The sequence below is a fragment of the Canis lupus genome, chromosome 9 (genome assembly GCF_011100685.1).
Source record: "Canis lupus familiaris isolate Mischka breed German Shepherd chromosome 9, alternate assembly UU_Cfam_GSD_1.0, whole genome shotgun sequence".
Taxonomy (NCBI): Eukaryota; Metazoa; Chordata; class Mammalia; order Carnivora; family Canidae; genus Canis; species Canis lupus.
The window spans coordinates 32,824,835-32,850,573 of NC_049230.1; the positions used below are offsets into that span (position 1 = coordinate 32,824,835).

Below are 25,739 nucleotides of genomic sequence, written 5' to 3' on the forward strand. Positions count from 1 at the left end.
TCCAGACCCAGGCCCACTGCTCAGCGCTAACCACTGAGGCACCGGAGGAAACCCGGAGTCCGCTTGGGGGGAGGACTCTCCGCGTGCTACCGCCCCTCTGCAGGTGCTTTCCCTGTGACACCCAGGGGGGCCCCCGACGCAGCCCCTTATTTTCACCACCCAGCTCTGCCTCAGCCATCCCCTCACCGTCTCCTTGGCATCTTGCAAGGAGCTGGCAGGGACAAGCAGTAAGGGAGAGGGGTCCGAATCACTGACCTGACATCATTCCTGCGCTCCATGAACACTTACTGAGGCCCTACTGAACGCCCAGCCTTGCGCTGAGGTGTCTGGGGAGATACAAGAGTAAGGCCGCCCCAGTTTCTGCCCAGTTGGGGGAGGAGAGGAGCCTTTCCAACAGTCTGGTCCAAGTCCTACTTTAGGGTCATGGAAAGTCAGTTCTGGAGAGGGCAAGACACTTGCCCAAGACCATACAACTTGGTTAGTGGCAGGCCCAGGCCCAGCCTTCTGAGGCACGTGGCTCCTTAATCTTCCAGCAACTATTCATTGAGGCAATGCCTGTGTTCCAGGCACTGCCCTGCACGTGGAGGGAAATACCAGTGCACTCAGTAGCGAAGAGGGTGGGAGTGGGGTGCTTCAGTTTCACAACTCCCCTGAAAATGAGAGGGAAGCTCCACCTCAAGAGGCTGGGCTTCCCCTCCCCCACCCTGGGACAAGATATAAAAGTCCCTTTCCAGACACTTCCAGAAAAGAGGAGGAGGTGAGAGGTCAGCTTAGAGACCTCCGGGTGAGAAGAGAGCAGGGGACCCACCTGTGTGCAGGATGTGGGTGTCGATCCCTTGCCCCGGTATGGCTGGGTGCCTCATCGCCAAGATGAAGCTGTTCCTGGCCCTGGCAGGGGTCCTAGCCACACTCATTCTGGCCCCACTGTGTGAGGGCACTGGCGCAGGTAACATCCCTTTGGACAGCCAAGGAGGAGGGCAGTCGAGGGGGAGGTGTTTGGGTCTGGGGAAGCCCGTGGCTCCTCTGGACTCTGAGCCCCCTCCTTTTGAACAGCCTCCCCTAGGACAGTGGAGACCTCGGTCCTTCGGGGCTGCATAACAGAGGCCAAGTTACTGGTGGATGCTGCCTACAATCAGACTCAGAGGAGGTGGGTCTGGGAGGGTCAACGAGGTGGGTGGACTCCAGCCACGGTCATGTCTGCCATCACCCTGCCCCCGGGCACCTTGGGGCAGTGCCATGTCAGCAGAGAGCCTCCCTTCCATCCATCCTGCCTTCTCATACTGCCCTGACTGTCCACCCCCAGGCTGGGGCTCTGCTGGGGGCTTCTGCTGGGGGGCTCTGCTTCCTTTCTCCAGTCCTTGCTCTCCTTGTGCAGCATCAAGGAGCGCCTCCGTAGTGGCCTGGCCAGCCCCTTGGACCTCCTGTCCTACTTCAAGCAACCATTAGGAGGCACCAGAACAGTGGTTCGGGCCGCCGATTATATGCATCTGGCCTTGGATCTGCTGGAGGAGAAGCTACAACTCCAGGGGTCAAGTTCCTTCAATGTCACTGGTACTGTGCTCCCCACTGAGCCCCAGGGTCTTCTCTGGCCTGGGAAGGTGGGGTACACAGCCTGGGCTGTCAGGAGGGAAGGGGTAAAGGCATGGGAGGTATGGAACAGATCCAGTTGGGAAGGAGCTAGGACCCTGGACCCAGGACTCTGCCCTCTGCCCCAACCCCAGATGTGCTGACAGAATCCCAGCTTCGGCTGCTGTCCCAGGCCAGTGGCTGTGCTCCCCAGGACCAGAAGGAGAAGTGCAGCAACAAGTATCGGACCATCACTGGGAAATGCAACAACAGGTGTGTGCCAGAGGCCACTCCTGACCCAAGGGTCCCTCCTTTCCCTCCCCCACGCCCTCACCCCATGCTGAGTGGTCTCTGGGTCCAGAACCCTTGCTGACCAAAGCCTACCCACTGTTGCAGGAGAAGACCCTTCCTGGGGGCCTCCAACCAGCCCCTGGCCCGCTGGCTAGCAGCTGAGTATGAGGACGGGCTGTCACTTCCCTTCGGTTGGACACCCAACAAGAGGCGTCATGGTTTCCTCCTCCCTCTTGTGAGTGGGGGCTGAAGGTTCGGGAGGAGGTTCCACTACTTCTCATCATGGGGAGTAAGAGCACAGCCCAGAGCCAGCTGGGGTCCGGGCTCTCCGCTTGCCAGCTAGGTGACTCTGAGCAAGTCATACAGCTGAGACTCAGTTTCCCCAGCTGTAAAATGGCAGTAAAAGCCACCTCATATTGCTTGTGTGTATATTAAATAAGGGTTTTAGTATAAACATCTATGTAGGATGTGATCTAGTAACCTTAGCCATTATAGTATTGCTTTTTCTGAAAGAATTAGTGTCAAAAAGTATCTTAGCTAATATAAAGAGCTGTATGTCTTATTTTATGTCTATTGATCTAAGTGATTTCATGTGTATTGGTTTATCATTCTTCTATTCATATGTCAATATAACAGCCACCTGTTTATCCACTGACATCTATTTATTAATTCTTCCTCCATCTATCTATCCAGTTCTCTCTGTATTTATTATAATGTACCAACTGGTTCATGTATACAAGTCACTTCTGTCATCTAGGTACCCGTTAGTCTATATATGGATTGATCTATTGGTTTGATCTATTTACCTCTTTGGAAGAGCTGTAGGATTCCAGCCAGCCAACCTGGCCTTTCCCCTTCTCTACTCCTGGAATCCTCAGGAGCCACACGGGGGGCCATCCTTCTACACATGACAGCCATGCAGTGGGTGGGACAAGGTAGGAGTAGGGAGGGGAGGGCAGGAGAGGAGGAGAGACTGTGTTCACTCCAGCATGGCTGGTCTGCGGCCCCATGCCCCATGTTGACCATCTCTCCACCAGGTCCGGGCCGTCTCCAACCAGATTGTGCGCTTCCCCAATGAGAGGCTGACCTCCGACCGGGGCAGGGCCCTTATGTTCATGCAGTGGGGCCAGTTCATTGACCATGACTTGGACTTTGCCCCCGAGTCCCCAGCCAGAGTGGCCTTCACTGCAGGTGTGGACTGTGAGAAGACCTGTGCCCAGCTGCCTCCCTGCTTCCCCATCAAGGTATCCCCACCGGTCCCCCAGGTCCCAGCTATGGCCTCCGCTCCAGGCCAAGAGCTGGGGGTGGGGGTCTGTAAGACTGAAGCGCCCTCCTTAAAGAGCTGTCTGTGATGCTGGAGTATCAGACAAAGGAGAGGAGCACGGCCCCTGCACAGACGCCCCGGTTCTGTGCATGTCCTCGGGGTGGGGCTGGGGGTGGGGCTGGGGGTGGGGCAGTCTGCAGGCAGGTTTCGGGCTGGCTTCACTGACTACCCTTGACACATGGGTTGGATCCCAACAGGAGAAGCCTCTGGGCTGCTGCTCTTGAGAGCCTTTAGGGTCTCTTAGCTCTTGTCTTCCTCTCCTTCCTGAAGCAGTCCAAGGGTCCTGCAGCTTTCACCAATTCCCAATTCCTGGGATGGCGTTGTGAGCAGGGTGCTATCCTTCAGGCTGAGAGGCAAGGATGGAGTGGAGCACTAGGGAAGAAAGACAGACTCCAGAAAGGAGAGCCTTTCTGGGGATATAGAGGGGGACACATGTGCATACACTCCCACATCCATTCACCCCTAACAGGTAGGGCGACATTCGTGGGGCACGACACGTGAGGGCTCGTAGCTGACTCCTCCCTGGTGCAACCTTACCCGTTCCTTGAGCACCGGTTCAAGGGTAGCTCCTCGTGGGAATCTTCCCATATTTTCCTAGCATACCTTTCACTTTTGGCTTTTAGATCAAGCATAGCAAATAGCGCCTCAATTTAGAGTTATACTCTCTATGTGTGCACCTGTTTTCACTGAATGCCAGCTTCCTGAAACCTGTGCTGGATTTTGTTGACTTTTGTTGGTCTCCAAAGCACTTGGCATAGAAAGGTGCTCAGGAAATGTCTGTAGGATTAAATGGAATGAGAGGGGCACCGGCCCAAATGTCAGGAGAACTAGGTCTTAATCCTTCTTCTCCTGCTATCTAGTTGTCACTTCCTGTCTCTGAGCCTCAGTTTCCCCATCTGTAAAGTGAGGATCAAAGGCCTCATCCATTTCTCACCTTTCATAACTCTGATACAAAGTGCTAAGGATGCTCAGATCCACCTGGTGGGCAGCACGAGTCTGGGTGAGTGGAGGAGGGCTTCCTAGAGAAGAGGAGTTTCAAGCAAGGTTTTGAAGCAAGTGAGGGATGATCCAGAAGAGTGAGCTTGTTCCTGGGGGGGCCCCTTGTCACTGGCTCCTCTTCCACTTCAGATCCCGCCCAATGATCCCCGCATCAGGAACCAGAGGGACTGCATCCCCTTCTTCCGCTCGGCACCCGCATGCCCCCAGAACAGGAACAAAGTCCGAAACCAGCTCAACGCGCTCACCTCCTTCGTGGACGCCAGCATGGTGTACGGCAGCGAGGACCCTCTGGCCACTAGGCTTCGAAACCTGACCAACCAGCTGGGGCTGCTGGCTGTCAACACCCGCTTCAGGGACAACGGCCGGGCCCTGCTGCCCTTCGACAACCTGCGGGACGACCCCTGCCTCCTCACCAACCGCTCTGCACGTATCCCTTGCTTCCTGGCAGGTCGGTGAAAGAAGAGTAAATAAGACCTGGTACAAAAGAGTTTAGTTCAAAGCCAGCAAATGACGGTGTGTAAGGCCCCCCTTCAGGAATTTGCTTTCCTCCCTGGCCTTGAGGAGAAGCTCTCTACAGGAACTGGCTCTGCCCAATCCTCTCTCTCTTTCCCCTGGGCTCCCTGGGGAGAGCAGCCTGATCCCCAATTCCATAGCTGGGGAAAGGTCTAGCCCTTAGTGGAGAATGCTGATGGATGCAGGTCGTGCGACAGATGGGTTCACAGTCCCAAAGTCAAGGTTCCTGGAGTCAGCCAGGTCCCTCCACCAGGGATCCATGGACCTGGTCACTTGTAGAATAGAATCATTAGGCCCAAGTTCAGCAGCTGCTCTGTGCTTTCCCACCTTGCCTGAACCTGTTTCAGTAATTTGGGGTCTGAGACCCCACCGTCGTCCCCCTCCTGATCCCCTCCTGTGTGGGGCAGAGGGTGGCAATCAGTGAGGAGCCTTGTAGCAGAGCTGTGGGATGGAGGTCCAGCAAGGGCCTGCAGCTTGGCCCAGGTCACAAAGTGCTACCACCTCTTCCTAGTCCCCAGAGCTCTATCTTGGCAGAAAGACATTTCTCTGGGACGTGCTGTGGTGACTCTGAACTTGGGGTTTTCAAGGTGACTCCCGATCATCGGAAACCCCCAAACTGGCAGCTATGCATACCCTCTTTATGCGAGAGCATAACCGGCTGGCTACGGAGCTGAGACGCCTGAATCCTCGGTGGAGTGGAGAGAAGCTGTACCAGGAGGCCCGAAAGATTGTGGGGGCCATGGTCCAGGTAGGGAGCCCTAGGCCCAAGTATCCCCTAGGAGATAATATGGCATGAGACACCATTTGAAAGAGTGGCTGCCATTTTCCTTAATACATCCTTTGGGGATATGCTTCAGATTAGCTAGGTCTGGGTGACTGGGAGTCTACCTGAGATCTCACCTGTACCCCAAACTCTGCTGCTCACTGTGTGACCCTGTCCTTGTCACCTCACTCTCTGAGCTTTGAAATCCTCTTCAGCCAATGGGAAACTTAAGATTTCCACAGTTGACATGATGGCAGTAAAGAATTAGGATGTCTGAGCAGCCCTTCAGGAAGCAAAGGCAAGGGAATGGGGTGGGTGGCCGCTAAGGTAATGTTCCTCCTGTCTTCTCTTGAAGATCATCACCTACCGAGACTTTCTGCCCTTGGTTCTGGGCGAGGCCCGAGCCAGGAGAACCCTGGGGTGCTACCGGGGGTATTCCTCCAATGTGGACCCTCGTGTTGCCAATGTCTTCACCCTGGCCTTCCGCTTTGGCCACACCATGCTCCAGCCCTTCATGTTCCGCTTGGACAGCCGGTACCGGGCCTCAGCACCCAATTCTCGTGTCCCGCTTAGCACTAGCTTCTTTGCCAGCTGGCGAGTCGTGTATGAAGGTGACTAGGTTTTATTTAATTTTTTTATTATTCAAAGATTGTATTTATTTATCCATGAGAAACACATAGAGAGAGGCAGAGACATAGGCAGAGGGAGACGCAGGTTCCCCGCAGGGAGTCTGATGCGGGACTTGATCCCAGGACCCCATATCACGACCTGAGCTGAAGGCAGATGCTCAACCGCTGAGCCACCAGGTGCCCCAGAAGATGGGAGTGGGGCTGGGGCCAAGCTTAGTGCCAGGAGGCCAGGCTGCTGCTCAGGCCACTGCTAATCATCTTCCCAGGGCACTGAAAACAAAGCAGGTGGCCAAGACCCTCAGGCCTGGGCATCCCATCCCCTCGGGGATAGAGGATTTCCAAAAGGGGAGGAGACTCCTGTCAGATTGGGGGGGGGGGCTTGTGGGCCGAGTAAGAGCTTGCCTTCTCCTTCTTTAACAAGTGAGGGTGACTTCTTTCCCTGCCGGCCCCAGCTCCCTTCAAGTCTATGCAGGCCTTTGTGTCCTGATACAACTATTACAGAATATAAGCCACTGGCTTGTCCAGCTCTGAGCTAGCTTGGCATCAAGTGATGACCCATGGGCTCCCCAGAGGCTGACCCAATCTGTGCTGCTCACATTCCCTGCCACCAGGTGGCATCGACCCCATCATCCGAGGCCTCATGGCCACCCCTGCCAAGCTGAACCGTCAGGATTCCATGTTAGTGGACGAGCTGAGGGACCGGCTGTTTCAGCAAGTGAGAAGGATCGGGCTGGACCTGGCAGCTCTCAACATGCAACGCAGCCGGGACCACGGCCTCCCAGGTGAGGGGGCTTTGCTTGGCCCGGGGCTGCTTCTGCTGGCAGTGTGGGAGGGGGCTGGTCAGAGATCTTCCGTGCATCCTCTCTGGCTGGAACTAAACCCCATGTGCTGTGGTTCAGGAGCAGGCAAGGCTGAGCTTGATGCAGTAAAGCGGCCCCGGGACCATCCTTTTGCCATCCTGCCACATCTCCTCCAGCCACTACAGGGCCTTTACCTGTAGGTTCACACTATGGCTGGGACTTGGGCACAGGAGTGGACAAAGCAGATCAGGACTTTCCAGATGGAGAAAATAGTAGGTTCAAAGGGCAAGGAAGAACCGCTCCATTCTCCTCTACCCTGGTGAGTTCCAAGGAGGCAGACGCAAGTACTGGGGACATAGAAACTAGCTCCTGCCTCTAAGTATGGAAAGGCAAAGAGCCGGAGAGGCAGGAACAGGTGGAGTGAACTTAAGACAGCCTTGGCTGTTTCATGAAGATACAAAATTATCCCAGCAAAGAAGAAAAATTTATCCCAGGAAAGAAAACTTTGGCATTTTGCCAGGAATTTTCATGGCTATTAATCATTTCTTTCTGCCAATGACCTTGAGAAGCTGAGGAAATAAGCTCAGAGACATCTAGGTCATTTTCTCAAGGCCACAGAACTAGGAAATAGTAAAATTTGAATCCAGTTCAAATTTCTTCTTTCTTTCCCCCTGTGCAAGCTACAGTGTTAGGGGAAGGCTTTGGTCACTGCCTTGCTCCCCTCTCCTCCCGACCTATTACTTTCCTGTCTAAAGACAACCCGAAGCGCCATCTGCCTCGGCTAATCTGTGGCTGTGTAGAACAGGGTGGGGGCAATCTCCACCCCGCCTGATACAGCACCTGGCAGGCACACAGCAGGGGCTCAAGAACCTGTTTCTTTCCTCCTTACACTTGGGGGCTCCAGACAACTAGAGCCGTGGGCGCCCCCTGCTGGAGAACCGAGATTGCCAGCCAACCAAGTGCCACAGTTTCTGTGCCGCCCTGCCCCCATACCTTTCCTTCTGCCCTGTCCCAGAAATATTGTCCTGATACTAGCTCTGACAGTCTTCTACAATCCCTTCCCAAGTTCAACAACCAAATTTGGAATTGGAAGAGCTTGTTTGGACTCCACTTAATGGAGTGACCTTAAGAAAGTCACACTTGCTCAAGCTCAGCAAACATCCATGGATACACTGGAGACTACAAAGTGCCTCACAAAGGTGTTGTGAGGATCCTAAGAGATTATCACACACCAGTGCTGAGTGAGGTAAAGCATTAGAATGTTTTCCTTTGCTCAGTTGGAAGTTGGGTGTTTGTGAGTTGTAGTTCAATGGACAATCGTGTGCAGGTGTTTCTTCAAGGTTAGGGCAAACCTGTCTCCTATCTCGATGGACCCCACCTCATCATCTGGCTTAGTCTTGGTGTGGGATCCTCTAACAGCCAAGAAGTCAGAAGGTCGGCCTTTGGAAGTTTCTGAGTAGGTGAAAAAAGAAATTCCAAACAGCTTTACTGGAATATAATTAGCATACCATAAAATTTACCCATATGAAGTATACAATTCAATGACTTTAGTATATTTAGAGTTGTAGATTGATCACTTTTTTCTTTTTGGCTGTTAAGGTCTTTGGCCCATTGGTCACCATTACTAATTTTTATCACTACCTTACAACAAAGAAACCTTACAGCAACCATCACTCCTGGTCCCCACCCCAGCCCCTGACAATCACTGATCTTTGCACCTACCTCTACATAATTGCCTATTCTGGACCTTTCATGTAAATGGAATCATATAACATGTGGTCCTTTTCTGAGTAAACTTTAACCACACTCAATTCTTGGTTTGTTCACCTATGTGTTTATTCATGCCTTCTCAAAACCTGATTAAGAGTCTTTTATGTTCTGGGTCCATCTTATTTGTACCTAACTGATGCATTGGTGCCCAGTAATGTCTTTATGGTTATGATTGTTGAGTTACAGCAGCTTCTTATGTTAGGACACACTCCTTGGTTGATGCATGGTTGTCCACTCACTTTGAAAATTAGAGGGCAGTGGTTTGATCTTTGCAAGTTTTGGCCCTCTTCTGTCAGCAGAGATCTTGTTCTGCCTGACATTTCCTGACCACAGAGCTCTCTCAGGAGAAGCTGTGGAGAAGCAGAAGCTAAGGGGAAGGCAGCAGGGTAAGACTGAACCGCCTCTGCCCCCTCTCCCTACAGGGTACAATGCCTGGAGGCGCTTCTGTAGCCTCTCCCAGCCCCGGAATCTGGCACAGCTTAGCCGGGTGCTACGAAACCAGGATTTGGCAAGGAAGTTCCTAAATCTGTATGGGACACCTGACAACATTGACATCTGGATTGGGGCCATCGCAGAGCCTCTTTTGCCGGGGGCCCGAGTGGGGCCTCTTCTGGCTTGTCTTTTTGAAAAACAGTTTAACAGAGCCCGAAGTGGTGACAGGTAAGTGACTCTCCCCTAAAAAGACCAGCCCCAGAGGCAGGGCAGAAAAGCACTAGCATGTCAAGACTCGGTAAGGGGGATAGTGCCCTTTTTAGATTCATTTCTTCCAAATTCACAGGGTCTGAGATCAGGAGATTTCTCTGTGGAGAGGTCAGTCAGAGCAAGAGAGACCATGGGCCAGGCAAGGCTGATGGCATCTGAGCTACATGCACCTTTAGCCCACAAAGCAGACTTGTTCCTCGCTGTTCCTCGCTAATGGATCCCAGAAAACATGAGCAGGAAGGGCTAAATCTGATTTACTTCCAACAAAGCTTATGGCTTAAGACCTGACTCCTTATTTGGATTTGGCATTTACTTGGGTTCAAATCCAACCCAGGCCACTAAAATTACTGTGTTTAATATTGAGCAATTTACTTGACCTCTGAACCTGTTTCTTCATTTATAAAAGTGGAATACCTATTTTGCAGGAATTCTGGAGAATTCAATGAAATGATGTCAAGTACCTGGCATACAGCAGATGCCTATTATGTTAATTCTTCCCTAACCTTCACCCACATCCCTCCACTTATCTCGGTAGGTTCTGGTGGGAAAAAAAGGGTGTTTTCACCAAGAGACAGCGCAAGGCCCTGCGCCAGATTTCCTTGTCTCGAATTGTGTGTGACAATACGGGCATCACCACCGTTTCGAGGGACATCTTCAGGGCCAACGTTTTCCCACGGGGCTTTGTGAGCTGCAGCCGCATCCCCAGGTTGAACCTGTCAGCCTGGCGAGGCAGATGAGGCCTCTGCAGGTAAGGGAAGGCCCTCCTCCAATGGCTCTGGGCGGGGCCAGGCCTTTGCATCTTCCCCTGGGCCAGGTGGCTGAGTCCCTTAAGACCTCTAACAGAGACAATACTTGTCACTACAGGCAGGGTAATCTTTCCTAGTGGCTTCTGGTATGCTAGCTTCAGGATGGATAGTTAATCCAAAGCCTAGGACTTTGGGGGGCAGTTAGGAAGTGTCCAATTAGCTTCAGCTTAGTCTTTGGGACCCTAAAAGAGCTCTGTCTGGATACAAGCAAGTTCCTTCCTTGTCCACTTGTGCTTCTTCCACAGGAGCCCATCCCAAGCCTCCAGCCTTATACACAAGGGAACCTGAGGAAGACCACAAGGCTGCCTTTTACCCTGGAGCAACCACATCTGCTGACGCTTCTGCTGGCTATGGCTCAGAGCTGGTTCCGTGGCTGACAGCTGGCGCTCTTGGCAGCAATGAACCCTCCCACCTTGGGAGCCTCCTAGGTATTTGGTCAGGCATCAGCTGGCTCCCAGTGTAAGGAGGTCTTGAGGCTCAGGCAAGAAGAGTTATCTGGATGGTTTCCAGTCTCTTTTTCCTATTTCCCAGCCTATCCCCATCCCCCACCCATGACTGCAGCCCACACCACACCCAGCCCCAGCCGCCCCACAATCCTCTGCTGGAGCCTGCAGGCTGGGCAGCGTGCTCTGGTTGTACCAATAAAGGACTGCTGAGGCCAAGAGCTGGTTTCTGCGTTGGGCTGGGGAGGGCATAACTACAGTCCCATGCTTTGCTCCAAATATTTAAGAGGAGCACTGCCAGGACACCACCAGCACTAACCCCTAAATTTCTCCTGCGGGCTGACTTAACCCAAAGAGACACTCTGGAGTAGGAAAGGGCAGAAAGGGAGAAGGTTCAGGAGAATACTTTGGCCACACCAGCAACCTGAATACAAAAACAGCCGACATGTCAGTCAGTATAAAAAGTTCTTATGTACAAAAAGCACAATAAAAGATACTACCTGGCTAGCAGAGAGGGCACTGCCTTCAGCCTTCACTTACTCATATCTCAAACCCAACAAACCCCAGGCAGCAGGACAAGGCTACCCTAGAAAGGAGGCTGAGGCTTTCAGGCAGGAATTCAAGATCTCTCCTTCTTCCCTTACTTGAGCCTCCATATGTAAGGCAGGCTGAGAAGCAGGAGGCACCTGCAGCTCCCTGCTCTTGAGACAGTGAGACAAGCCAGAAAAGAGAACCCCACACTGGGCTAACCCAATAGGCCTGCCTTGTTGTGACAGCCACTTGCAGGAAAGGAAATATGAAGAGGGGCACCATAGGGTCTCCAGCGTTATTGCTACCCAGCAGTGGGGAGGCCCTGCTGAAGATTAGGCAGAGGGGCTGGCCTGGGACTTGCTCAGCTCTTCTGGTTCTCGGCAGTCCAATGGGATCACTTGTGAGAAAGATGAAGACGCGGGAGGGCACTGGCCTCAGATGGTACCCGTCTTGTCCTCTTGCACAGGGGACCGGGGCCACAGTGAGCTAGGAAACCATGGTTCCCGAGGGGCTCACCAGGTCCTGGGGAAGGCTCTCTCGGGCCTCCTGCATGCGGCGCCGGGCACGACGGAAGGCCTCTGGGAGAAGAGTGATACAGCAGTGAGCCACTGTGGCGCAGGCAGGAGCGTGGCTCAGGCTGGTGTGGGGGGAGGTAGGGGGGATTGGCTGCGAAGAGGAGGGAAACCTACCCAGCACACTGTGAACTGAACTCTGCTGGCTGAAACCTTCCAGACGGTCCAGCACACTCCGCATCCTTTTCCGGAGGAAGCTTGACTCCATGAAGGCCCTGCACAGAAGCCCACCATGTGGCCACAGTTGCTCTTCAGCCCTCAGGGGTATGGCTGAGGGCCGGGGTCACTCACCTGGACTGCTGCAGACAGTGCAAGCGGAATGTGACACTGCCTGTGGTCTCGGTGCGGAACCCAAAGCGGCTCAGACGCTCCCCCTATGGAGTGCAGTTCAGTGTTAGGCTTCTGGGCACCATGCTAACCTCACCCCCGTTCTTACTCCCATTTTCGCAGAACAGATCTGCTGGGGAAACCTCATTCCCACAGACTCCATCACCTCAAGGCTAACATTGGGCTCCCAACTGTAAATCAGGGGATGCCGCAACCTCATTTGAGATTAAGCAGTCTTACAAGTGTCCTGCCAATCCTCCCCACCTCTGATTACTGAAGCCTCAGTGATGGGTTGGAAGGAGGGGCCAGTAACTCTGACGGCACCCAGGGAATCTCTAAGTATACTCATTTCCTGAGATCTCCTAGGATAGAAGTGTAGATGTCTGCACCTGGTTCAAGATGTGGCCATGACCTCCAGCTTAAGGTATAGGAAGGAAGGGATTAAGTAATAATGAAACAATTAAGGGGCCTTAACCGAAATCCCACCTTCTCCAGAAGAGACAGGAACCTAAGCTCCCAGCACAAAGTCTCTCCAGAGACAAAAGTCACCTTGAAGGTTCCTGGTATCCGCACGTAGGTGAGGTCCTCCAGTTCCAGAGAGCCGCCAATGAAAAACCTCCTCAGCTCAGCCACCGTGCCGAGCTCCATGGGCCTCCACGTGGAGACGGTCAGGGTGTGCGAGCCTGTGCCAGAGAGGGGAGAGGGGCCGCAGCCAGAAAGGACACATGGTCTCTGACTCCCAGCAATGACATAGGCCCTAGCCTCCACTAAAACACCTTGTCCGGTGATAACCTGACCACCAGTGAGGTGATCATGGTGGTCTGAGGCACCTGTTTGGAAACCAATCAGCTAGAAATTCAAATTTTAGCCCTGCCAATTATGACCTGTGTCCCTGAGACAGGTTTATTAACCCCTCTGAGCCCCATTCTGCCTACTAGGAAAGTGGCAGCGGTAAGGCCTATGCCTCAGAGTGGCTGGTGGAATTAAACGAGAAGCACTTAGTATAACGCTTGGCACCCAACAGAAGACAATGGCTATTGTTTCAAAACAAAGAATGATCCATTCAATACATGTATGCCAAGTGCCCACCCTGCCTGAGCTTCTCTGTCAAGGCTGCATGTCAAAACAGAGGAGCATGAAGCAGATGCCACAGATGCTCGGGCTGCACCACTTCAAAGTTAGTTGCAACTTCATTCAGTTGTCCCTAATGCAGGGGGGAGAATTCCTCAAAAGGAGCAAGGAATCTTGCAAGTTAAATGCTTCTAATTCCTAAGTATCCCTCCTTCTCATGGAAGAGGCCAAATCTTTTAGAAGTGTTAGTCTTGTTCCTAGGAGCTAGGGCATGTGGGCCAGTGGAGGGTGGGGACCAGACGTCACCTGGGGTAGCAGGCAGCACCATGGCCCCGTAGCCTTCCACACGATACCTCTGCCAGAAGTCCAGTGAGAGGACCTCACAGTAGAGCACAGGCCACTCTGGGAGAGCATCTGGGAGAAGGGAGAGAAGTCAGCCAGGTCACAGGAGGCCTTCCTGAAGAGAGGGCACCACCAGAGGAGACCCCGAGCCTAGGACCTACTCACCAGTAGATTCGTCTTCATGGAGGAAAGAGGCCTCAAATGTGAATGGGTAGGAGAAGTAAGCCACCTTCTCCTAAAGAAGAGAAGTATTATTTTATACTCAGTGTCATGGGGTAGGCAAGGCCTCACTGAGAATCTGTTCTTCCTGAAGCCATTGACACCTTCGCAAGGAAAATGAAAAACTATCACCCCATGTGGGAAATAAGAGGCTGAGAGAAGAAGGGGCACCCACATACAAGCTACTACCATTCTCAGAAAAACAGAGAGGGAACCTCTGGACCAGGAAGCCCTATAGAGCCTGCAGAGAAGGGCCAGACCCAACTCCGAATCCTTCCCAGGGTGGCAGCCCCATAATTTCCTCTCCAGATACCCCTCTTGTTTTCCATACCATTCCCAGGGATTTGGTGGCACAGGTCTGTGTTATTCCTGAGAGCTGCTGGAATGTTGGGCTTGACCAATCTGAAAGCCAAAGACCATATATAGTAAGATGACCTGGGAGGAAGGTAAGTAGTTGAGAAAAAGACAAAGTTCCTTTATCCATTCATTCACTCACACACTCACTCATCCACTTAACATTTACTGAGTGTCTCCTATGTGCTAGGACCAGTCATTGGCGATATATTGGTGAGCAAACAGGAGAGATCCGTTTCTCACAGAGCTAATATTCCAGTTGGAAGGGGAGACAGACAACAAATCAACCAACAAGAGGCTATTAGGTAGTGATAGATTTATTTTCTAAAAATAAAGCAGGCTCTTTTATTTATTTTTTTAAAAATATTTTATTTATTCATGAGAGACACAGAGAGAGAGAGGCACAGACACAGGCACAAGGAGAAGCAGGCTCCATGCAGGGAGCTCGACATAGGACCTGATCCCAGGTCTCCAGGATCACGCCCTGGGCTGAAGGTGGCGCTAAACCGCTGAGCCACCCAGGTTGCCCAAGCAGGCTCTCTTAGATCGGGTGGTGAGGGAGGACCTCTCAGAAGTGACCCTTAGGCAAGACCTAAACTCAGAAGAACCAGTCATGCAAATATATGACCGAAAGGTTTTCAGACAAAGGAAATGATCCCCAAAAGGCCCTAAGGTGGAAATGAACTTGGTATGTTCAAGAACAGAAAATCTGATGGGAATACTGTAAGGGAGATAGGCAGGGGCCAGCTATTTCAGGCGTTGGAGCTGGGATTTTACTCTAAGTGGGAGGGGAAGCTGTTGGGGTTTAAAGCTCAAGAGAGACACAACTAATTTACATTTTCAAAGGTTCAATTTGGCCATGGTGTCTGTGCAAATGAACTGTAAAGGAAGCAAAAGGGTAAGTTAGAAATTTAATTCATCAGGCAGATGTAGGTAGAAGAGAGATGTTCAGGACATCATTTGAAGACAAAGCCGACCGGACCCAGTGATGGAATGACCGGCTGTAGGGAGCTAGAGAAAGTGAGCAATCAAGGGTATCCCTGGGTTTTGGGCATCAGCAACTAAGTAAATGACATTGCCAAGTCCCTTAAGGAAGACCATGAGGGCACATTTGAGGCAGGAGGGAGAATCAAGAGTTCTCTGGATCCTGTTAAGCAGGAATGACAAACAGACAATGGGATATGAGCCTGGATTCAGGCAAAAGGCCAAGGCTAGAGAGAAATCTAGGGGTCAGAGACATATATATAGTATTCAAGCCATGGGATGGATGGGACCACCTAGAAAGACTCTAGAGAGACAGTAACAGAAGGCCCAGCCCCAGACTTGGCCACTCTAAAGCTTGGAGACCAACAGATGAGCAAACAGCCAAGGGACTGACGAACCACCACCAAGAGAGAAGAGAGGCATGTGGAGCCAGAAGCCAAGAGCAGAGTTTCAGTGAGGAACAGTGAACTGTGCCACATGCTTCTGAGAGGCCATGCAAGGTGCATACAGAGATGTCACCAGAAGATTTGACAACTTGGAAGTGATTTATGACCTTAAAAAGGACAGTAACAACTTCTTTGAAAAAAGTGGGGAAGCCGGACTGAATGCCTCTAGAAAATGGTCAGAATGGGTATAAAAGAGACATGAATATTACTTACTAGTGGTTGGCAATTCCACAAAGAAGTGGACGTAGAGATTGTCATACTCATAGCCTTGGGCTGAAACTAAGAGAACAAGATACAATTTCAGCTTATTCTCTTATCTCCCTTAACACCCAACAGTCCTGAAGGGCCTGCACACTTCAGGAGGCAAGTCCCTTGAGGGCCAGGACCTCTCTGTGCTTCCAGGAAAGACTCATGACTCAGTTTCCCAAGTAGCGTAGACAACCCAGGGCCTCCCCTGCAGTGGGGCGGGTTATCTTGCAGCTGTCAGGGCACTTGCACAGCAGCAGGGGAATGTCTGTCTGGAAGGACACTTACCTACCTCTCCGTTTACAAAGAGCCGGAGGGCACCTGGGGCAGTCTAAGGGAGAGAGGAGAGGGACAAATAAGAGGTCTGGGGGAATCAGCACTCCGCCTCCAGGGCATCCACAAATCCCCGAGACCTGACACGGGCTGCCAGATCTGAGTGCACCACTACTGCGCTTCCTCCCCGCTCTGCCACCTTTCCGCTGCTCTCTTTCCTTCATTTCTAAAAGTTTGTGACAATAAAGAAAGTACATAATTTAAAGGGTGAGGAGGGCAATGAAGCATGGAGAGCTTATAAGAATAGCCACTTTACAGTGGGAAGCTGGTGGCCCCTGTTCCCTTTAGATGCCTGAGATCAAGGAACTAGGGAGTTTGCTTTTTTAATTACTTGTGATTTCTTATCTGACTTTTGGACACTGAACATCTGCTGCTGATGCAATATAAAAATAACGATTTTTTTTAGGGAGAGGGAGAAAGAGAATCAGAGAGGGAAACCGCTGGGTAATCCTACGCTTGTTTCCTGATCTAGGAATGGAATTCGTGGAATAAGAAAGCAGGACCACAGAATAACTGACATAAACTATTTTGTTTGGTTTGTTTAAGAGCTAAACTATTTAGGAGCACCTGGGTGGCTCAGTGGGTCAAACATCCGCCTTTGGCTCAGGTCATGATCTCAGGGTCCTGGGATTAAGCCCAGCTTCTTCAAGCTCCCTGTTGAGTAGGGAGACTGCGTCTTCCTCTCCCTCTCTCTCTCTCTGTGATCTCTTTCACTCTCACTCTCTCTCAAATAAATAAATAGAATCTAAAAAAAAAAAAAAAAAAGCTAAACTACTTGATAAACAGAAAGGGTGCCCATTCCTTCTCTATGGGGCACTTAGGAAAAATATCCACATGAAGAGTGAGGAAGACATTGTTCATCTTTCTATTAATTTTATTTTTTTATTTTTTAAATTTTTATTTATTTACGATAGTTACACAGAGAGAGAGCTAGAGAGAGGCAGAGACATAGCCAGAGGGAGAAGCAGGCTCCATGCACTGGGAGCCCGACGTGGGATTCGATCCCGGTTCTCCAGGATCATGCCCTGAGCCAAAGGCAGGCGCTAAACCGCTGCGCCACCCAGGGATCCCTTTCTATTAATTTAATTTAATTTAATTTAATTTAATTTAATTTTATTTTATTTAAAGATTTATTTATTTATTTATTATAGACATAGAGAGGAGAGAGAGAGAGAGAGAGAGAGAGAGAGAGAGAGGCAGAGACACAGGAGGAGGGAGAAGCAGGCTCCATGCCGAGAGCCCGACGCGGGACTCGATCCCGGGACTCCAGGATTGCGCCCTGGGCCAAAGGCAGGTGCTAAACCGCTGAGCCACCCAGGGATCCCCTCTATTAATCTTAAAAATTAATTATAAAGTAATATGTGAATGCATTACCAATGGTAAAATTTTAAAACCACTAAGTTTAGGGAATAAAAAGTAAACATCCCTGACATATCCCTCTCACTACCCAACACCCATCTACCTTCCCACCCCTATCCCCACCCCAGAGAAAGCCACCCATAGCATGTGTGTACCCTTCTAGACTTTTTTCACTGACATCTTCTTTTTCATTAACCGTTCTTTTTTAATATACCATATTTTATTTTATTTTACTTTTTTAGAGAGAGAGAGCCCGCGAAAGCTCTCTGAAGGGGGGTGGGAGGAAGGGGTTGAGGGAAAGGATCTCAAGCAGACTCTATGTTGAGCACAGAGCCTGACATGGGGCTTGATCTTATGACCCTGAGATCATAACCTGACCCAAAATCAAGAATCAGATGCTTAACTGACTGAGTCACCCAGGCACCTCTGCTTTATTTTGTAACACATAACAAGAACTCTGTTCTATATGCTATTCTCTGATTTCCTTCTGGCATAGAGAATATGTCCTTTAAAAGAGATGCTATTACTCAGCCACATTCTAAATGCTCTGGCTAATCCCAGCTCATGGTGCTGCGGGATGCCAGGCCACTCACCATCTCAAAGTCCGTGCCCACAAGGCTGCTGAGATACTCCTTGTGCCGGCCATAAAGCTGAGGAAACAAACCATATTCAAACTCAAAATGCAACCCTAACCAGACCAGGGTCAGTTCTGAATGAGAGGGAGAAAAGAAGCTGTAATGGGAAATGCCACAGACAACTGGAAGCTGAAGCATCTAAGCCACTGACATTTTAAAGTGAAGTACAGAGCCTCTGGAGTCTGCTGGTCTGGGACCCAGCCTTGGCTCTTGCACTTACAAGCCCCATGACCTTGGGCAGATTTCTTAGCTTTTCAATCTCAGTTTCCTCGTTTATAAAAATGGTAATAATAAAAGCATTCGCCTCAGAGGGTTGTTGTATAGTCTCAATGAAAAAGTATGTGAAGGGCCTCGCAGAGCACGGTAAGTACTCAAACAAATGGTCATTGTTATTATTATTATGTTATAGTATGATCAAAAGTTCTTGATATGTCAGCAATGCTTCCTATGTCAGGAGAGGACCAGTAAGAAAGACCCTGCAACTATGAACATTGACCCCGAACATGATTTCAGCTCTCAGGCACCAAGGCTCATCCCTGCACTTGGAATGAACTCGCTCTTACATCCTTGAACACACGCTGTTCCCGCTCTTCCTCCTCTGGCTGTGCGAGGGAGGATGCATTGTCCACTGTATACTTCCACACCTCCTGCTTCTCCCCCTCAGTCTCAATTCTGTAGGGTCAAAGTCACACAAAAAGACCAACTATGGTAAGAAGAAATGTGTCTCTCCAGACCTAGCTCAGGGATGACCCATCATTGGCCATACGCCTCACTTGAAGCAAACGAGGATGAAAGTGGCCAGAATGATGAGCAGGCGAGGGAAACAAAGCGGAAAAGCAGAAGGGGCATTAAAGTGGACACACAGCATAGGTTTGGGGCCCATTTCTGCCTCAAAGTCATGGGGAAACCCTAAAGCACAACATCCTGGTACCCAGTTCTCTCACCTTGATCATTTCTAACGTATAGTTCTCTTATTGTAAGACATAGAGGTAGGAATAGTCAGGCCCAGAGGAAGCGATCTGTCTGAGCTCACCCCATCCTGTTCTGGCTGGTCCTACAGGCAGCAGCACAGAGAATTATTTTCACTTAATTACACCATTGAAGTCAGCCCTTTCAAACTGGTATAGCTGCACACTTTCCTAGAACAGAGTCCCCAGGATCTTAAGGATTTATTATAAGACAGAATATGAACTATTGGCTGGGAATTTAGAAATCAGGGCAGATGAAGGATTTTCTCAGAATCCCCTTAACTAGGGGGAGTGAAGCCAAGGGAAGGAATGAATGCCAGTCCCCACTCCCGGTTTTTTCTTCTCCTCACCTGTAGGGTCCTTTGAGGCCAGTGAAATCAGGTTTTACTGTGATCACACCATTGCTGTCCACCTTCAGAGTACAGAGGACATGTTCATACTTCTTATAGCCAAGTCTAGAAACCAGGAAATCAACACCTAGGTTCAGGACCGCTGGTCCCATCAACCAGAGAGGAGGAGGTAGTCGGCCCATGCCAGGGGAGAGGACAGAGGCTGTAGTGAGAATTATCATAGTCAAATACCTTCTTCTAAGCACAATCAAGAAGAAAAAGAAAAAGTCCCCCCCTCCTACATACCCCAAGGTGACTATAACAGGATAGGTGATGGATAGAGAGAAAAGAGGAGGATCTGAGCTGGGTGGTGAGGGACTTCTCTCACTTTCCATACGGCCCAAGGTCTGCCATGATGTACATTGTCTGAAGAGGGGTGTTGATGACATGGTTGTTCCTGACAAACTCTTCTGAGGGTTCCCAGGTGACAATTCGTGACTTGAGGATGCCGCCTTCCCTGAAAGGCACCACAGGAAGTGTCAATTCCCAGGCACCCCCTGAAGAGCCTGAAGCCCGCACTTGGGAGAGCATGCCAGGGGCGAGGCCTATGCAGGACGGGGAGCTCGAGTTGGTAGACATACCCAGACACTGGCCTAGAAGGACTACAAAGGCCCCTCCACCCAGCCCCCGTGCTCATTTGCACTTACATCCCTCGCCTGTCCTGCCGTCGTCGCCTGACATTGGCCATTCGTTCAACCAAAAATGATGGTACCTCCCGGGCTGCAGTGGTCATTTTCTGACAGTGCTAGGAAAAGAGAGCAGTGCCCTGTGACCCAACTGGTCAGGGCCACATGGGATCAGGTACTGAAGGCAAGTCTTCCTTCTGAAACCTCATCTGGGACCTGAATCTAAGAGGTAAAGCCATCTCACAATTATATGTGTTGGGGAGGGGAGCAGTGGTACAAACAAGCCAAAGAAGATTCCTACCACGCCTTGGTTTGTTCCAAGATTTTAGCAGCATGTTATCCTTCAGAAATGGGTTTATTTATGCTAACATTAAATGAGTGTGTACGGGCACCTGGGTGACTCAGCACGGAGTCTCCTGGAATTTCTCCCTCTCTCTGAGCCCCCTCCCCCTGTTCTCGCTCACTCTCTCTCAAATAAATAAATAAATCTTTAAAATGAGTCTCCAATTTCTGAGTACATACCAACCAAAAGTTGGGTAAAAACAAAAACAAAAAAAGTTGGGTGAGTGTGCCCGGTAGATGTTGATGTTACCAGGTACTTGGAAGATGCCAAATAGGATACAAAGCATAGTGTGAAAAGTCCTCCCATCGGTAATTCAGCGCTAACTGTAATTTCATTTACTTTTCTAAAACAGAAAACCCAAATTTTACATGCTACCAACCCAGAGCTTTCTTAACATTAAGCATTAATCTTTCAAAAATACTCATTTAATACCTGCTTCATGCAGAGCTACAAGGTCATAGACAAAAATCAGAAAATATGGGCTCTATTCTCAAGGAGTTTAAAAACTCCCTGAGAAGAAAGAACATGTCATTCGGGGACTAAGGCAAATGTAAGGGTGTGTGAGCACAGGCAAACTGCACTAAGCCACTACCCACAACTGTACTGATTGTCTCGTCAGACCCATAGACACAGAGTTGTGGCTGCATTCTCTGATGACTTTTATCTAGATGGTTCGAGACTTCACCCACCTGTCTCATCTCATGATGCATGGAAAAACTCAAGCCCGGGGCTGCTTCTCCTGGTCTCTAGTCTGCAAGCCTATCATTAGATACAGCGCCAGCTCCCCTAGGCCCTCCAGCAGGTGGGCAAGGAGCAGCAGCCACACCACTTGAAGACTGTGTCCACTCTACTCCAGACTGGCTGCCAGCAGTACAAGGTAGTTCCTAGTTAGGCTGTCTATCTTAACAGGCTTCTGGTTTAATGCACAGGACCCAGTGAGGCCAGAAAGCGAGGGGAGGAAAAGAAGGAAGCTATGGGACCCCAGAAAAAACAATACCTCCTCCACGTTGGTGTATCTATCAGAGTCCGTGTAGGTAAAAATCCTTCGGTTCTTCCTGCCACCAGAATCCTCCAGCTTCAGGATCTCTTGACGGTATTGATGATCCAAAGGGCTCTGACAGGCTGCTTCATTTCGGTACAGATCTACTTCAAACTAAGGTCACAGGGACACAGAGATCTACTCAGAATATGTCAAACTTTTGTTCCTGTAACTGTTTAGTCATATCAGTTCTATAGAGCCGACGCAATTTGACATGTTTCCATAGCCAACTTCCATTTATCTGAACTAACAGAGGGTAGCAGATCCAAAGAATGTTAAAGCTAAAAGGAGCCAGAGTGATGGTCTAATCCAACTCTGCTATTATAGATGGCAGATTTCTTTCACCCAGAGGTGAAAAGTACTTTACCCAGGATTATAAAACTGAGTAGTCATTCACTATGTTATATTGCCCTTTAAACACAACAGGGGAGTGGGGTACCTGGTTGGTTCAGTCTGCTTTCAGCTCAGGTCATGATCTCGGGGTCCTGGGATTGAGCCGCATGTTGGGCTCCCTGCTCTGCGGGGGGTCTGCTTCTCCCTCTCTCTGACTATCCCCCTGCTTGTGTTCATGCTCTCTCCCTCTCTTGTCTCTCAAATGGATAAAGTTTTAAACAACCCCCCCCCACACACACACACACACAGTGGGGGAAAGTATAAGCTGCTATAACTTTCTGGAAATCAGTTAGGTAATATATATCAAGAATCTTTCCCCAAGACCAGCTAGGTGGAGGTAAACTGAGTGGATAAGTGGCACTGGCTCACCTGGCTAAAGAGCTTCTCCTGCCACCCAATCACGACCTCTTCCTCTTCCTCTTCCTCTGAGCGATGTCCACCTCCAAAGATCACAGAGTGAATCAAATGTTTGAGTCAAATCAGCACTACTTCTTGCTCTGTGAGTAGTTATAACCCAGGTCCTTGCCCTAATATTTACCACAAAACCAGCTGGAGTTTGGGGATTTATTAAGCACTCACTGTAAACAAAGGTTAGAGAGGCTGTGAATATATGTAGAAGCCAGGATTAGAACCCAAAGAGTCTTAATTACTACTCTAATTTGAATAAAAGGAAGTCATGGCTCCCAGGAATTACTTAATCTAATTCAGTGTCAGGAATTAAATTCAGAATATAAGCTAGCTAGCTCTTCTTCAATTCCAAATGTCAACATTTGCTAGAAAGGAGCTCTGGTGTTCTTGTCTTTGCTGTTCTTGAGGCCATATGTCTAGAACCACAAGCACTGCAGCCTTAGGAGACCAAGTACCAGAATAGAAGAGGAAAGGCAAATAAATTATTATTTAAAGAACCACATCGAATACACTGCTAGCTGAGTATGCCTTTTTGAGACACATGCTTCATAACCCACCAACTCATACTCCTGCCCAGGAGTATATCTGAACAGATAACAACAAATGCAGAGAGACTAGTGATTTAACACAAACACACCGCCCTCCCTCACTCTTCTGGCTTCTGAGGTAAGGAAAACTACATTTGACCACAATTCGGATCAGCTCTTGATGGCAAGAACCATGTCTTACCCGATTTTCTTACACAACATAATGGAGTAGTTAAAAATGCTTGCGATCAAATCCTTGCTTCAACATGTACCAGCCATGTGACCTTGGGCAAGGAACCCAACTTCTCTATGCCTTTTCTCAGATTACAGATCTGGGCCTATTCTATCTTAAAAGTTAACTACTGCCCCAGACCCTTCCCCAGATCCCCCAGAAGCCGCATCAACACCATACACCCACTGGCAGTTGGGTGAGGCCTAAAAGTGGCCAAGTCTATGAGGTCCTTCCCAAGCTGGGCAACGGGCTGGTAACGGAGGAAGTTGCTGGATGTGATTCTTTGCAGGTGGACTCTGTGAGGAAAAGAAAAGCCCGGAATACTCATTACAAGACACATAACGTGATGTGAACACAGAGCAAAGATGGGGGTGGGGGGGTAGGGGGACAAAAGAAAGAGGGTGGGGCTAGCAAGGTGGGCTAGGTGCACATGAGCGCGGCCGGGAGTCTTAAGGGAAGAGTGCGGATGGAATCTGAGGAGGGCAGCCTTGAAAGGGCTTGGGTAGGCCCGGAGGCTGTGAGTGGAGGGGGCCGAGGGTAGCGAGGGAGACGCGGAGAGACCAGGGAGACAGAGATCAGGATTGAAAGCGCAAGTGGGGACTCAGCAAACAAGAAGTGAGGTTCAGGCTCCAATTATCGGAGAGCATTAAAAGCACAGGGCTCTGGGACGACGCGACTACCGGAGGCGCAAGTTGAGCACGGGGTCCCGGGAGCGATACACAGCCTCCCCGGTGTCAGGGTTCCAGACCGTCTCCGCCATGACAGCTGCGACTCGCCGCGACAGCGCCGGAAAGCGCACCGCCCCCAGCGCCCCTGGCAACGGGGACGCGGAGCTCAGGAGGCGGCTGGGGTGCTGCGCGCGCAACCTACGGTGCGCGGCGAGGCGCTGCGCGAAGCGGGCCCGGCCGGGGCGGAAGGCCTGGGCGCCGTCGGGTAGAGGTACGTGCGGGGTCACCGCCAGCCACGTGGGCCACAGGGCTCGCCCACACCCAAGGTCGGATCGACGCGCTTTACCAGTGAGGACACTAGAGCAGCGCCGTTGGCCACTTTCATAAAGATCCAGAAATGGCGATGGGGACCAGACCCAGGCGACCTGAGCCCTCGACCTCGACTTGTCACACCACACCACACCACACCACACCACACCACACCACACCACACCACACCACACCACACTGCCTTCCGTTGAATGCGGGGGAACTCTCTCCTGAAAATCGGTGGACGTGCCTCACAGAAGGCACCCGTTCTTCCCAGAGGAGGCGGGGACGGTGTTGGCCCTTCCTCAGACGTGAAAAATGTATTTTTGGAAGAAAACAAAAAAGTGTCAGAAGTGTCGTTAGTCCTGGTGTTGGTATTCACTGAGCCAGAGAAAGAAGAAACAAGGAAGCTAACAGTAAGGAAGGGAAATGTGTTATTATTGAACTGGTTTTCCCCCCTGTATGTGTTAGTTCCGGATTTTTAAGCCGCCTTAGGATACTGTACCGGCCCCCTGAAAAGGCAGCAAAGTGCTATTCAGAAATCATGCTTCGTTGGACTATCAAAGCGAAGACGCACCATGAGCTGGAGTGCGGCACCGTGGGGTACGTCAACAGTCACCAGCGTTGGACGTTTGCCCCCCTCCCGAGAGAGTAAGCAGTTGTCCCCTGAACTCCAGAATCTCATGCCAGTTTGATTACCTGGCATTGGGCGCCCTGGGCAGGGTAGCCGCTGTTGTCCAACACCAAGGACTCACCATAATAGCGCCATTTATGTAGAATCTAATTCAGCCTGCTCGCTCTGTTTGCATTGGCCTGATTCTCATAAAAATCCCTTAAGTAGGCATTGTTACTCCCTCTGAATGGATGAAGTCCCTGAAGGCCAGGGTTTAAAGGGCTTACTAAGGTTGAACTCTTCTGAATGGTGAAGGAGCTGGGATTCCAGCCCAGGTTGGTGTTTGAAGCCTGACACCTTCCACTCTGCCCTGCAGCCTCTCACCACCAGTTTATTCCATAAGAGCACACAATTTCCAACGTGGGAAATAATTATTTCAACAGATGAAGCTATGAAGACAGAATACTAGCTCTTAAGAAATGGTCTCTTTAGGGGCGCCTAGGTGGCTCAATTGGTTACATGTCTGCCCTTGGCTAGGGTCCTGATCTCAGGGTTCTGGGATCAAGCCCCACGTCAGGCTCCCTGCCTAGTGGGGAGTATGCTTCAGCTTCTCCCTTTGCCTGCTGTTCCCCCTGCTTTTTTTTTTTTTCTCTCTCTCTGTCAAATATTTTTTAAATATTTTATTTCTTTTTAAAAAGATTGTATTTATTTATTCATGAGAATACACAAAGAGGAGAGAGAGAGACAGAGAGAGGCAGAGACACAGGCAGAGGGAGAAGCAGGCTCCATGCAGGGAGCCCAACGTGGGACTCGATCCCAGGACTCCAGGATCACGCCCTGGGCTGAAGACAGTGCTAAACTGCTGAGCCACCCGGGCTGCCCCAAAGATTTTATTTATTTATTCATTCATGAGAGACAGAGGCAGAGACATAGGCAGAGGGAGAAGCAGGCTCCCCATGGGGAGCCCAACAAGGGACTCGATCCCAGGATCATGACCCGAGCCAAAGGGAGACGCTCAACCACTGAGCCACCCAGGTGCCCCACAAATAAAATCTTTTAAAAAAAGAAATATCTCTAATTTTTCCTTTTAAAGTTGTAAATAGACAACACTATGCCACATGAACAACAAATGATAAAGGCAGAGCATGAAATCAAAAGTTTTGTTTAGGGATCCCTGGGTGGCTCAGCGGTTTAGTGCC

The 25,739-nt window shown here is 50.4% G+C and overlaps 2 protein-coding genes across 7 annotated transcripts; one reads left to right on the forward strand and one right to left on the reverse strand.

Moving 5' to 3' along the window:
* The first annotated feature begins 747 nt into the window (after positions 1-747).
* EPX (eosinophil peroxidase) lies at positions 748-10,825 on the forward strand. The gene is made up of 13 exons (XM_038547859.1): positions 748-946; positions 1,054-1,147; positions 1,376-1,551; positions 1,722-1,839; positions 1,963-2,092; positions 2,895-3,101; positions 4,310-4,628; positions 5,281-5,441; positions 5,812-6,067; positions 6,697-6,867; positions 9,078-9,315; positions 9,893-10,105; positions 10,409-10,825. The coding sequence occupies exons 1-12, from the start codon at positions 820-822 to the stop codon at positions 10,092-10,094; spliced, it is 2,199 nt and encodes a 732-aa protein (XP_038403787.1). The 5' UTR covers positions 748-819; the 3' UTR covers positions 10,095-10,105; positions 10,409-10,825.
* On the reverse strand, positions 6,164-23,783 carry MKS1 (MKS transition zone complex subunit 1). 6 transcript variants are annotated; one of them, XM_038547861.1, is made up of 19 exons: positions 23,631-23,783; positions 23,137-23,246; positions 22,153-22,223; positions 21,349-21,504; positions 20,030-20,127; positions 19,711-19,839; positions 19,344-19,448; positions 18,589-18,697; positions 17,984-18,040; positions 15,987-16,029; positions 15,666-15,731; positions 14,000-14,070; positions 13,615-13,684; positions 13,414-13,521; positions 12,586-12,719; positions 12,001-12,083; positions 11,827-11,924; positions 11,654-11,715; positions 6,164-8,337 (listed from the first exon to the last, which is right to left on the reverse strand). In XM_038547861.1, exons 1-19 carry the CDS (start codon positions 23,708-23,710, stop codon positions 8,245-8,247), a joined length of 1,743 nt encoding a protein of 580 aa, XP_038403789.1. In that variant the 5' UTR covers positions 23,711-23,783; the 3' UTR covers positions 6,164-8,244. The 6 variants fall into 6 exon arrangements, with proteins under 6 accessions (XP_038403789.1, XP_038403788.1, XP_038403792.1 ...); XM_038547860.1 differs by having other exon boundaries at positions 22,153-22,226; XM_038547863.1 differs by lacking the exon at positions 6,164-8,337 and having other exon boundaries at positions 8,700-11,715.
* Positions 23,784-25,739: the final 1,956 nt, after the last annotated feature.

What these genes read in the sequence shown, in the direction of transcription:
- MKS1 (XM_038547860.1), bottom strand. Translation starts at nt 23,710, where the DNA reads ATGGCGGAGACGGTCTGGAACCCTGACACCGGGGAGGCTGTGTATCGC. An exon ending in TAGGCCTCACCCAACTGCCA is followed by an intron (nt 22,227 to 23,136) that starts GTGGGTGTATGG and finishes CTGTGATCTTTG; the next exon opens with GAGGTGGACATCGCTCAGAG. An exon ending in GGCCTCAAAGGACCCTACAG is followed by an intron (nt 18,698 to 19,343) that starts GTGAGGAGAAGA and finishes TTGACCCTACAG; the next exon opens with AATTGAGACTGAGGGGGAGA.
- EPX (XM_038547859.1), top strand. Translation starts at nt 820, where the DNA reads ATGTGGGTGTCGATCCCTTGCCCCGGTATGGCTGGGTGCCTCATCGCC. An exon ending in GTGTGAGGGCACTGGCGCAG is followed by an intron (nt 947 to 1,053) that starts GTAACATCCCTT and finishes CCTTTTGAACAG; the next exon opens with CCTCCCCTAGGACAGTGGAG. An exon ending in ACTGGGAAATGCAACAACAG is followed by an intron (nt 1,840 to 1,962) that starts GTGTGTGCCAGA and finishes CCACTGTTGCAG; the next exon opens with GAGAAGACCCTTCCTGGGGG.